We start from the raw sequence: 13,143 nt of genomic DNA, 5'->3' as shown, positions 1-13,143 counted from the left end.
ATTACTCACAGTGGCTGTATATAATTGACATATGTTAGCTTAAAATGTTCCCTTTTATGGATTAAGGATTAAGTCTGATCCTCACCTCATTGATCCAAACTTAAACTTTGGTCATTAGATAGTGGTAGAAGCAGGAACTCCGTTTCTCAGATCGACGTAAAAGATGCCATGACACTATTTGAAGAAGAGCAGCAGGGGAGTTCTGCCAGTGTCCTGGCCAATATTTATCCCTCAACCAACACCTAAAACAGATGATCAGGTCATTGGGCCAGAAATCGCTCACTGCAACTTCTGCGAATTAAAGTAACGAAAATACTTACTGCGAGCTCTGTGGCGTCCAATTGCTTGATTTTGAACTTTAAAAAAAAATTCGCTATCAGCTCAGCCTCTGAGCAGCGTGAATTGACCCGCATAGAATAGCCTGTGAGAATAGAAGACACGCCCTCAAAATCTGCCACAAATTCAGGCCGCATTGCTTAAGCAGGCAAGCAGACTTTATTCATTTAAAGCTAGTATTCTGGATATCAATATAAATAAAAATTTTAATTAAAGAGACAGAAGGGAAAAATAAAAAAATTTAATGACCAAAAAATATTAAAATAAGGAGTAATATGAGACTCCACATTTTTTTAATTTAATTTTTAGTTGTTTGGCAGTCAATAAGACTAACCGCGCTTTTAAAACTTAGTTTAGACCTAGTATTTTTAAGCGTACCTGTTTGGTGTAATTAGTTCATTTACAGCTGGGCAGACGAGCAAGTTTACGATTTTTCAATGATTTCTCTGATTGTAGCGTGCGATGGCCCTTCACTTCAAAACTGTCAAATCATCAGCGAACCAACAGGAACAAGTTCACATTTTCTGCGTTTTATTGCGCGTGTGTAAACGTGGGAACTTGCTGATTTAAAAACGTTGAGCTCCTCCGTTATTTCAGAAGCGATTTCTGGTCCATTGTCTCACTGATGTTCGTGGAAGCTTGCTGTGTGCAAATTGGCTGCCGCGCTTCCTACATTACAACAGTGGTTAAACTTTTTTTTGTAAAAAGCACTATGGGGTATCCTGAAGTCACGAAAGGTGTTATTTAAATGCAAGCTTTCCTTTCTTTCTCTTGCTATTTTTTCTTGTATTTGAGCAGAGGCTGATTATATTGTCCTCACTGCTACCATGGCTGCGATCAGCTCACTTGGCGCAGACCAAGCATAGAATCTGTGATCTTTCTGGTTTGTATGACTATGCCCCACAGGTATATTTATCCACTGAAACATCAGGGAAACTAGTTGAACATTTTTTACTTTTAAAAAAAAAATCAACCAGGCAACAACACTCAAAGTAAAACAATGTGTTTCAGCAGCTAGTGTTTTGTTTTACTTTTAGCAATCCGTTGTGATGCGAGTATTCAATAGTGGAATTATAGAGACTAGCTTGAAGTGGCCGTTGCTACTCCACATTGACGAGATGCCCAATTAAAATGACAACTAGCTGGGAGCAGTGAAGCACGTCCCCTGCCTTAGCTCATCTGCTGAAATCCTCATTCATGCCATTGTTATCTCTGGACTTGACTATTCTAATGCTTTCCTGGCAAGCATCCCATCTTCCACCCTCCATAAACTTGAGCTCATCCAAAACTCTGCTGCCCATATCCTAACTCGCACCAAGTCCTGTTCACCCATCCCCCTTGTGCTTGCTGACCTACATTGGCTCCTGGTCCGGGAACGCCGCAATTTTAAAATTCTCATTGTTGTTTTCAATTCCTTCCATGGCCTTGCCCCTCCCTATCTCTGTTCTAGTTCCTACAACCCTCTGAGATCTCTGCGGTCCTCCAATTCTTGCCTCTTGCGTATCCCCGATTTTAATCGCTCCACCATTGGCGGCCGTGCCTTCAGCTGCCTAGGTCCTAAGCTTTAGAATTCCCTTCCTGAACCCCTCCACCTCTGAACCTCTCTCTCCTTTAAGGAGATATTAGGACAGATGAGGTAGGCTTTAAGGAGTTCCTTAAAACCAACCTCATCTGTCCTAATATCTCCTTATGTGGCTTGGTGTCAAATTTTGTTTGATAACACTCCTGTGAAGTGCCTTGGAATGTTTTACTACGTTAAAGGCACTAAAAAAATGCAAGTTGTTATTTTTGTGATTAATGTTTGTAGAATTACAGTATATTGTGTTTCATTTTTTTTCTTGACCAACATTATTTCTCTTTAGGGTCTTGTCCTTGGTGTTTATGAAGGAGGGAAAGAGGATGATACATTTCAGTTCACAAAGGCGGGGGAAGCTTTTGACAGTTCTATATCTGGAAGACTTAAGAAACTTCTGACCATGTAAGAACAGTACCCAAAAATAAATTGGAGACAACAGACTAAAATGCATTATTGAGAAGAATGTTAGATTAATTTATTCATTCTAATTATATGAGAGTTTCCAAACGTTTTTTGGAGCACTTTTTAAAAACATGTCCACTTTTTTATTGAACTGCAAATTGATTTGTTTTCACTTTAAATAAAAAACACAGAAATTACATTTTGAGAAAAATGTGAATTTTGTTATGTGGAATGTATTATGCTTGCTCTGTATTTTTGTCTGCACATATTATTAAATTAATATACAAGGCATAAATAAAGTGCACAGGTTATTTTGTTTTGGGTTGTAACGTAGTGGGGACAATTTTAACCCTACCCGCCTGGCGGAAACTGGGCAGCTGGACAGTTAAAAGTGAGCAGGGTATTTACCCGCTCAGATCCCGACTGTTTCCAAAAGTTTGCAATGTAATCTGCAGGGTTTTGCAGGTGGAAGAGGCCTAACGCAGACAGGAACCTCATAAATTTCTGCAATTCGGGGCAGCAATTTCAACCAGAGCCTGAGCAGGGGAATCATAGAAAGTTACAGCACAGAAGGAGCCCATTCGGCCCATCGTGTCCGTGCCGGCTGAAAAAGAGCTATCCAGCTTAATCCCACTTTCCAGCACTTGGTCCGTAGCCCTGTAGATTACGGCACTTCAAGTGCACATCCAAGCACTTTTTAAATGAGTTGAGAATTTCTGCCTCTACCACCCTTTCAGCAGTGAGTTCCAGACCCCCACCACCCTCTGGAGGAAAAAAATTCTCCTCAGCTCCCCTCTAATCCTTCTACCAATTACTTTAAATCTATGCCCCATGGTCACTGGCCCCTCTGCTAAGGGAAATAGGCCCTCCCTATCCTCTCTATCTAGTCCTGTCATAATCTTATATACCTCAATTAAATCTCCCCTCAGCCTCCTTTGTTCCAAAGAAAACATCCCCAGCCTATCCAATCTTTTCTCATAGCTAAAATTCTCCAGCCCTGGCAACATCCTCATAAATCTCCTCTGTACCCTCTCTAGTGCAATCAAACCTTTCCGGTAATGTGGTGATCAGAACTGTACACTGTACTCAAGCTGTGGCCTAACCAACGTTTTATACAGTTCTAGCATAACCTCCCTGCATCTTATATTCTGTGCCTCGGCTAATAAAGGAAAGTATCCTGTATGCCTTTTTAACCATCTTATCAACCTGTCCTGCTACCTTCAGAGATCTGTGAACATGCACTCCAAGGTCCATTTGTTCCTCTACACCTCTCAATATCCTCCCATTTATTGTGTACTCCCTTGCCATTGCCTTGTTTGCCCTCCCCAAATGCATTACCTCACACTTCGCTGGATTGAATTCCATTTGCCACTTTTCTGCCCATCTGACCTGACAATAGATATCTTCCTGCAGTCTACAGCTTTCCTCCTCACCATCAAGCGCACGGCCAATTTTTGTATCATCTGCAATCTTCTTGATCAAGCCCCCACATTCAAGTCCAAATCATTAATATATGCCAAGGAAGCTGCTGGTGCTTTCCCGTGAGGCCGAAGCAGGCCTGCAGCTGGTCTGATGATGGAAGAGGCCTTTCTGGTAAGTCTAAAACTTTCTTTTGCAAGGGCCAGGAGAGCTCCTCTTGGCCCTACAGGAAAAGTTGCAGCCTCCCCTCTTCCTACGACACCTTCCCAAAATTCCTTTCCTGTCACTTACCCAGAAGTTGACAGTGGTCTGTGGCTGCCTGATACTGGCCTGCCGGCAGCTGCTCTGTGCCTCTTCATGCCCGTTCTGGGTGGGAGGTGGACTTGCAGCATTTAATTGAGGCCCAATGGTTAAAATCATCGTAGCCTTCTGCTGCCTCTGTTGGGTCGGAAATGAATTCACTTAAAATCCGCCCCAGTATATAAAAATTGATTAAGATAAGCATTTCAAAATGCATAACCTTCAATTGTGAAAAGAAAATCCTGTATTTGTATTGCCCCTTATCACTCAAACATCTCAAAGTGCTTCATATGCAATGAATTACTTTGAAGTGCAGTGACTTATATGGGCATGTGAGGCAGCCATTTTGGAGACGGCAAGATCCGATAAACAGTATTGAGATGAGTTAGATGTTAATCTGGTCATTCATCTTATTGCTGTTCGTGGAATTTTTGGAACGTCTTCAGCCCATGCAACATACTCCGTACCTTTGCCACCGATACTATCTCCCTCCCTGACCACTGACTCAGGCTAGACCAGACTGTTTACAACCTCATCCTGTTTGACCCTGAGCAGAGCTTCCAACCCCATATCTGCTGCATCACAAAGATGGCCTACTTCCACTTCTGTAAAATCACCCATCTCTGCCCCCTACCTCAGCCCATCTGCTGCTGAAACCTTAATACATGCCGTTGTCATCTACTGACTCAACTATTCCAATTCTCTCCTGGTCTCCCATCTTCCATCTCTGTAAACTTCAGCTCATCCAAAATTCTGCTGCCTGTGTCCTACCACACCAAGTCCTGTTTGCCTGTCTTCGCCATCCTTGCTTACTTACATTGGCTCCTGGTCCCACAAAGCCTTAAATTTAAAATTCTCATCATCCGTTTAAATATTTTCATGGCGTGTCACACCATATCTCTATAGCCTCCTACAACCACCCCAAAACTCTCTGTTCCTCTGCTCTGTTGTACATCTCCCCATCCCTTTGCACAATTGGCGGCCATGCTTTCAGCAGCCTTGACCCCACGCTCTTCGCCTCCCTCTCCTCCTTTAAGACCCTCCTTAAAGCCCACATCTTTGACCCAGCTTTTGGTCACCCCTCTTAATATCTCCTTTGGCTCGGTGTCCATTTTTTGATTACACCTCTGTCAAGTGCTTTGGGACGTTTTTCTACATTAACGATGCTACATAAATGCAAGTTGTTTGTTGCAATATGTATTTAATAGTTTTGGTTGAGGCAGGAATGTTAGGGCACCAGGGGAGTTGTCTGCCTCTCTTCAAATAGTACAATGGAATTTGCTGGAACTAGGCAGATAGGACCTCAGTTTAACATTTCATCCAAACGACAGGACCTCCAGCAATGTAGCAGTCCCTCAGCACTGCACTGTAATGTTCACCAGGGTTATGTGGTGAAGTTCTGCAGTGGGGCTTGAATTCATACTTTCTAAAGTGAGTGTGCTACCAAATGAGACAAGATGAAATATGGAATATATAGATTTAACTTGTGCAATATTTCCTGAAAATCTGCTCAGAATTGTCTTTTCAGGAAACCAACAAAAGAGTGTATCTGGTAAGAGGGGGAGGGAAGAAAAGTGCGGTGATATGAAGAATTGTTGCCTTAACCAGAGAGCAAAACATGTTGCAGGGAGCTTACATTTTAAGCTCCCTACCACATTTTTACCATTAGTTTCTGGACTTAATGTTTTTCTTAGAACTCAGTGCAACAATTTGCATGTTCATAGTACCTTTAGCATAGCAAATAACCCCAAGGTGCTTCATGGGGAGGATTGGATACGGAATAGGATTAGGGAGAAGAGTTGGGTAAGTTGGCCAAAGTTGAGGTTGAAGGGGTGGGATTTGCAGAGGCTTTTGAAGGTGGGGAGTGTTGTAGCCAGGTGGAGGGGGTTTAAGGAGAGTGTATGGCTGAAAGTGCAACCGATTGTGCAGAAGAACGGTGGGTGGTGGGCAGGGGAATGCATGATAGGCCAGTCAAAGGAAGGCAGGGTGCAAACTGGAATGGGGGCTGGTAGATGGTTCAGCGGTAAGGTGGAGCAAGGCTATGGAGGGATTTATAAGGGCAAACGTTTACTTTTTTGTACTCCAGTTTTATCATAGAATCGTAGAAAGGTTACAGCACGGAAGGAGGCCATTCAGCCCATTGAGTCTGTGCCGGCTCTATGCATAAGCAATACAGCTAGTCCCACAGCCCTGCCCTATCTCCGCACAATTTTTTTGTTTCAAGTACTTATCCAATTGCCTTTTGAAGGCCATGATTGAATCTGGCTCCACCACTCCAGTGCATTCCAGATCCTAACCAGTTTCTGTGTAAAAAAGTTTTTCCTCATCAATTTTGGTTCTTTTGCCTTAAATCACCTTAAATCTATGCCCCCTGGTTCTTGACCCTTCCGCCAACGGGAACAGTTTCTCTCTATCTACTCTGTCTAGACCCTTCGTGATTTTGAATACCTCTATCAAAATCTCCTTGCAACCTTCTCTGTTCCAAGGAGAACAATCCCAGCTTCTCCAGTCTATCCACATAATTTAAGTCCCTCATCCTTGGAATCATTCTAGTAAATCTCTTCTGCATCCTCTCTGAGGCCTTCACATCCCTCCTAAAGTGTGGTGTCCAGAACTGGACACACTACTCCAATTGTGGCTGAACCACTGTTTTATAAAGGTTCATCATGACTTCCTTGCTTTTGTACTCTATGCCCCTATTTAACCTCTTTCTCAACCTGCCCTGCAACCTTCAACGATTTGTGCACTTATACCTCCAGATCCTTCTATACCTCTACCCCTTTTAGAATTGTGCTTTCTAGTTTATATTGCCTCTCCTCATTTTTCCTACCGAAATGCATCACCTCGTATTTTTCTGCGTTAAACTTCATGTGCCACGTTTCCGCCCATGTCACCAGAGTGTTTATATCCTCTTGAAGTCTATCACTATCCTCCTCACAGTTTACTACCCTTCCAAGTTTTGTGTCATTTGCAAATTTTGAAATTGTACCCTGTACTCCTAAGTCCAAGTCATTAATATATATCAAGAAAAGCAGTGGTCCCAACACCGACCCCAGGGAACACCACTGCACACCTCCCTCCAGTCCGAAAAACAACCCATTCACCACTACTCTCTGTTTCCTGTCATTTAGCCAATTCTGTATCCATGTTGCTATTGCTACCTTTATTCCATGGGCTGCAATCTTAATAGCAAGCCTACCATGTGGCACTTTATCAAAGGCTTTTTGAAAATCCACACACACCACATCAACTGAATTGCCCTCATCTACTCTCTCTTACCACATCAAAAAACTCTCAAGTTGGTTAAACACGATTTGCCTTTAACAAATCGGTGCTGGCTTTCCCTAATCAATCCACACTCGTCCAAGCGACTGCTAATTCTGTCCTGGATTATTGTTTCTAAAAGTTTCCCCACCACCGAGGTTAAACTGATTGGCCTATACTTGCTGGGTTTATCCTTACACCCTTTTTTGAACAAGGGTGTAACATTTGCAATTCTTCGGTCCTCTGGCACCACTCCCATATCTAAGGAGGCCTGGAAGATTATGGCCTGTACCTCCGCAATTTCCCCCTTACTTCCTTCAGCATCCTAGGGTCGATCCCATCCGGACCAGATGACTTATCTATTTTAACTACAGCCAGCCTTTCTAGTACCTCATCTTTATCAATTTTTAGCCCATCCAGTACCTTAACTCTATCTTCCTTTACAGAGACTCTGACAGCATTTTCTTCCTTGGTAAAGACCGAAGCAAAGTACTTTTCTATTTCAAATTATTGCTTTTTTTTAGATCTGGACCTGCGCTTAAAAAAGGCAGAAGTCGCACATTTTATGGCCTACATCAGGTACAGTTTCAGATTATATGCATTTAATACTTTATTTAAGTCAATGTAGGAATGTTAACATTCTAGTCTTACTGCTGTTAGTAATAGGTTGGGATAGATGAGCAGCATATATTGGAAATTATTATAATTCTAATGAGGAATTGTCAGAATTTCAAATACTGTCGGTGCATTTGGTTAAACATACAAAATACATAGCTTCCTGGTTATTATAACAAAATATATCCAGAACCAAGTCATTAAAGCATTGCTACATAATCTAATTATCAAATTACCAAACATTTAGAAATGACCTAATTTTAGACATAGTAATTACAGTACTGCAATCTGAAAACTGGTATGTAATTGGTCAAAAACTGAACTAAACAATGGAATTATTATGGACTTGTGATACACAGCTGATGGTAAAGCTTGATTTTGATTGCACAATTTCTGTAATCTCTCAGTAAACTTGGTTTTGTTGAAAAACAAAATGGTAATTTGAATAGTCCCATAACTCATTGTTTGCCAACTCCTCGAGCCCTATCTTCCAGCTTGCACCTGTTGCTCCTTCAAATCTGATCTGTTGTACATCACTCCCTAGCACCTTCAACCACCAATACCCCTGCACCTTTGAATCTACTTCCTTAACCCTCTGCTTTGGCTACCTCACTCCCTACTTTCAAAAGCCTTCTCAAAACCAGCTTCTCTGACCACACTTCTTAGAGCTGTAAGTTTGTATCCCTGCAAACTACCACCCCATTTCTAACCTCCCTTTCCTCTCCAAAGTCCTTGAACATGTTGTCGCCTCCCAAATCTGTGCCTATCATACCCGCAACTCCATGTTTGAATCCCTCCAATCAGGTTTCTGCCCCTGTCACAGTACTAAAAATGCCCTTATCAAAGTCATAAATGACATCCTATGTGATTGTGACCGTGGTAAACTATCCCTCCTCATTCTTCTCGACTTGTCTGCAGTCTTTGACACGGTTGACCACACCATCCTCCTCCAACGCCTCTCCTCCATCATCCAGCTGGGTGGGACTGGGCTCGCCTGGTCCCTTTCTTATCTATCCGCTCAGAGGGTTGTGAATCTTTGGAATGCTCTACCCCAGAGGGCTGTGGATGCTGATTTGTTAAGTATATTCAAGACTGAGATCGATAGACTTTTGGACACTAAGGGAGTTAAGGGATATGGGGATAGGGTGGGAAAGTGGACCTGAGGTAGAAGATCAGCCATGATCTTATTGAATGGCAGAGCAGGCTAGAGTATGGTCCACTCCTGCTCCGATTTCTTATGTTCTTGTATAGCCAGAGAATCACCTGCAATAGCTTCTCTTCCCGCTTCCTGCACCATTACCTCTGCAGTCCCCCAAGGATCTATCCTTGGCCCCGTCCTAGTTCTCATCTAAATGCTGACCCTTGGCAACATCATCCGAAAACACAACGCCGGGTTCCACATTTACACTGATGACATCCACCTCTACCTCACCACCACCTCTCTCAACCCCTCCACCGTCTCTGATTTGTCACACTGCTTGTCCGTACTGAATGAGCAAAAATTTCCTCCAACTAAATATTGGGAAGACCAAAGCCATTGTCTTCGGTCCCTGCCACAAACTCCATTCCTTAGCCAGCGACTCCATCCTTCTCCCTGACCATTTTATGAGGCTGAACCAGACCGTTCGCAATCTTGGCCTCCTGTTTGACCCTGAGATGAGCTTCAGACCACATATCCGCTCCATCATCAAGACCGTCTACATCCACCTCCGTAACATCATTCATCTCTGCCCATGTCTCAACTCATCTGCCGCTGAAGCCCTCGTCCATGCCTTTGTTACCTCTAGACTCGACTGTTCCAATGCTCCCCTGGCTGGCCTCTTATCTTCGATAAACTTGAGCTCATCCAAAACCCTGCTGCCCATATTCTAACTTGCACTAAGTTCCGTTCTCCCATCACCCCTGTGCTCGCTGACCTACACTGGCTCCTGGTCTGGGGACGCCTTGATTTTAAAATTCTCATCCTTGTTTTCAAATACCTCCATGGCCTTCCCTCTCCCTATCTCTGTAACCTCCTCCAGCCCTACCAGCCTCCGAGATCTCTGTGCTCCTCCAGTTCTTGCCTCTTGCGCATCCCCGATTTTAATCGCTCTACCATTGGCGGCCGTGCCTTCAGCTGCCTAGGCCCTATGCTCCGGAATTCCCTCCCTAAACTTCTCTGCCTCTCCTCTAAGACCCTCCTTAAAACCTACCTCTTTCATGTCCTAATATCCGTTTATGTGGCTCGGTGTCAAATTTTGTTTGATGACGCTCCTGTGAAGCACCTTGGGACATTTTACTACGTTAAAGGCGCTATATAAATTCAAGTTGTACTGACATTTCAATTCAATTTCTTGTTATCTCTCAACCCGGCTGCTAGATGGAGCACTGTATTGCTCTACATGTATTTGAGAGAATAACACTACAGAATGTGCCTTTTGGTTAGCTGATCATGGAATTGTATATATTAGTAACAAATACCACGCAGCAAGTCATGGCTTGTCTGGACTGATTTCTTCTCTCAACTTAAGAAAGAGAAAGCATCGTGGCGAAGGAAGAAGAACAAGAGAAACTGATAGTTAATGGGGAAATTGAGTGCTATTGTATTAATTGCAATACAGGATTGTAATGTCTGTGTTCTTAATCATTAAAAAGATGCTTTGCTTTAATAGGATTTTCCTCATATTGTAGTTGTTGGTCTTGGTGACAAAAATGCTGGAGTTAATAATTTGGAACAATATGATGAAGGCAAAGAAAATATTCGAGCTGCCACAGCAGGTAAAGTGTGCGCTCTGTTAATTTGTATGTGATATCAACTGCAAATGTAATAAAATCGGTGGCATGTTAAAATATAACTATTGTTTGAAGTGTGGGGATAAGTTTTAAGCTGATAAAGCGACCTAGTTCAGAGAAGTCTGGAACTGTGCTGGGTTATTACCTCTGCTTGTAGAGTTACCACCAAATGCCAAAAGTAGATAGATGTTGACATGAGGCTGGGCAAGGGTTGGCATCATGCGTTGAGTTGAGATTTGCTGCTCCCTTGACCCAATTCCCACTAAACTGCTGACCACCCAACTTCCCTTCCTGGCCCCCATGTTAGTTAATAAATGTAAAGAATCTTACAACACCAGGTTATAGTCCAACAATTTTATTTGAAAATCACAAGCTTTCGGAGATTATCTCCTTCGTCAGGTGAGCGTGGGACTCCTTGAATGTTTCGCATTTATAGTCAGAGAGCAATACCTGGTGATTACAGATAATCTTTCCAACTGCCCGTTGTCAAGGCAATCAAAGTGTTCAGACAGAGAGGTGTCACCTACAGGACCACCGAATATACAAACGGCCAGAACACAAGACAGAGAGAGGGAGAAACATCCGAAAGGAAGAGAAAGACAGAGAATGACCCGTTGTATTAAAAACAGATAACCTGTATTCGCTGGTGGGGTTACGTGTAGCGTGACATGAACCCAAGATCCCGGTTGAGGCTGTCCTCATGGGTGCGGAACTTGGCTATCAATTTCTGCTCGACGATTTTGCGTTGTCGTGCGTCTCGAAGGCCGCCTTGGAGAACGCTTACTCGAAGATCGGTGGCTGAATGTCCTTGACTGCTGAAGTGTTCCCCAACTGGGAGGGAACCCTCCTGTCTGGCGATTGTTGCGCGGTGTCCGTTCATCCGTTGTCGCAGTGTCTGCATGGTCTCGCCAATGTACCATGCTCCAGGGCATCCTTTCCTGCAACATGTGAGGTAGACAACGTTGGCCGAGTCACAGGAGTATGAACCATGTACCTGGTGGGTGGTGTCCTCTCGTGTGATGGTGGTATCCGTGTCGATGATCTGACATGTCTTGCAGAGGTTGCCGTGGCAGGGTTGTGTGGTGTCGTGGACACTGTTCTCCTGAAAGCTGGGTAATTAGCTGCGAACGATGGTCTGTTTGAGGTTGGGTGGCTGTTTTAAGGCGAGCAGTGGAGGTGTGGGAATGGCCTTAGCGAGGTGTTCGTTGTCATCGATGACATGTTGAAGGCTGCAGAGAACATGGCGTAGTTTCTCCGCTCTGGGGAAGTACTGGACGACGAAGGGTACTCTGTTGGTTGCGTCCCATGTTAGTCTTCTGAGGAGGTCTATGCGATTTTTCGCTGTGGCCCGTCGGAACTGTCGATCGATGAGTCGAGCGTCATATCCCGTTCTTACGAGGGCGTCTTTCAGCGTCTAGGTGTCCATCGCATTCCTCCTCGTCTGAGCAGATCCTGTGTATTCGCAGGGCATGTCCATAGGGGATGGCCTCTTTGATGTGGTTAGGGTGGAAGCTGGAAAAGTGGAGCATCGTGAGGTTGTCCGTGGGCTTCCGGTAGAGTGAGGTGCTGAGGTGCCTGTCTTTGATGGAGATTCGTGTGTCCAAGAAAGAAACCGATTCTGAGGAGTAGTCCATGGTGAGCTTGATGGTGGGATGGAACTTGTTGATGTTATCGTGTAGTCTCTTCAGTGATTCTTCGCCGTGGGTCCATAGAAAGAAAATGTCGTCGATGTATCTGGTGTATAGCGTTGGTTGGAAGTCCTGTGCAGTGAAGAAGTCCTGCTCGAACTTGTGCATGAAAATGTTGGCGTATTGGGGTGCGAATTTGGTCCCCATGGCTGTTCCGTGTGTTTGGGTAAAGAACTGGTTATCGAAGGTGAAGACATTATGATCCAGGATGAAGCGGATGAGTTGTAGGATGGCGTCTGGAGATTGGCTGTTGTTGGTGTTGAGTATTGATGCTGTTGCAGCGATGCCGTCATCGTGGGGGATACTGGTGTAGAGTGCCGAGACGTCCATCGTGGTGAGAAGTGTTCCTGGTTCAACTGGTCCGTGGGTACTGAGTTTTTGTAGGAAGTCTGTAGTGTCGCGACAGAAGCTGGGGGTTCCCTGTACGATGGGTTTCAGGATGCCCTCGACGTATCCAGAGGTTCTCACACAGGGTTCCGTTGCCTGATACGATAGGACGTCCGGGTGTGTTGGCTTTGTGTATCTTTGGGAGGCAGTAGAAGTCTCCCACGCGGGGAGTACGTGGGATGAGAGCGCGTAGGATGCTTTGAAGGTCTGGATCGAAGGTCTTGATCAGTTTGTTGAGCTGGTGGGTGTGTTCTTTGGTCGGATCTGCGGGTAACCGTCTGTAGTGTTCCTGGTTGTCCAGTTGTCGGTATGCTTCTTTGCAATAGTCCGTTCTGTTCTGTATGACAATGGCTCCTCCTTTGTCCGCTGGTTTGATGACGATGT

At 44.2% G+C, this 13,143-nt stretch overlaps 1 protein-coding gene across 1 annotated transcript in view; it reads left to right on the top strand.

The window, feature by feature from the left end:
• lap3 (leucine aminopeptidase 3) overlaps positions 1 to 13,143 on the top strand; it is a 39,125-nt gene that overhangs the window by 1,561 nt on the left and 24,421 nt on the right. The window contains exons 2-4 of the mRNA XM_067989425.1: positions 2,199 to 2,314; positions 7,822 to 7,876; positions 10,564 to 10,669. Coding sequence (XP_067845526.1) covers positions 2,199 to 2,314; positions 7,822 to 7,876; positions 10,564 to 10,669 — 277 coding nt within the window. The remainder of the gene's footprint in view (positions 1 to 2,198; positions 2,315 to 7,821; positions 7,877 to 10,563; positions 10,670 to 13,143) is intronic.

This window comes from Heptranchias perlo, chromosome 1 (genome assembly GCF_035084215.1).
Source record: "Heptranchias perlo isolate sHepPer1 chromosome 1, sHepPer1.hap1, whole genome shotgun sequence".
Lineage (NCBI taxonomy): Eukaryota > Metazoa > Chordata > Chondrichthyes > Hexanchiformes > Hexanchidae > Heptranchias > Heptranchias perlo.
This window is presented reverse-complemented; position numbering and strand designations above follow the sequence as displayed.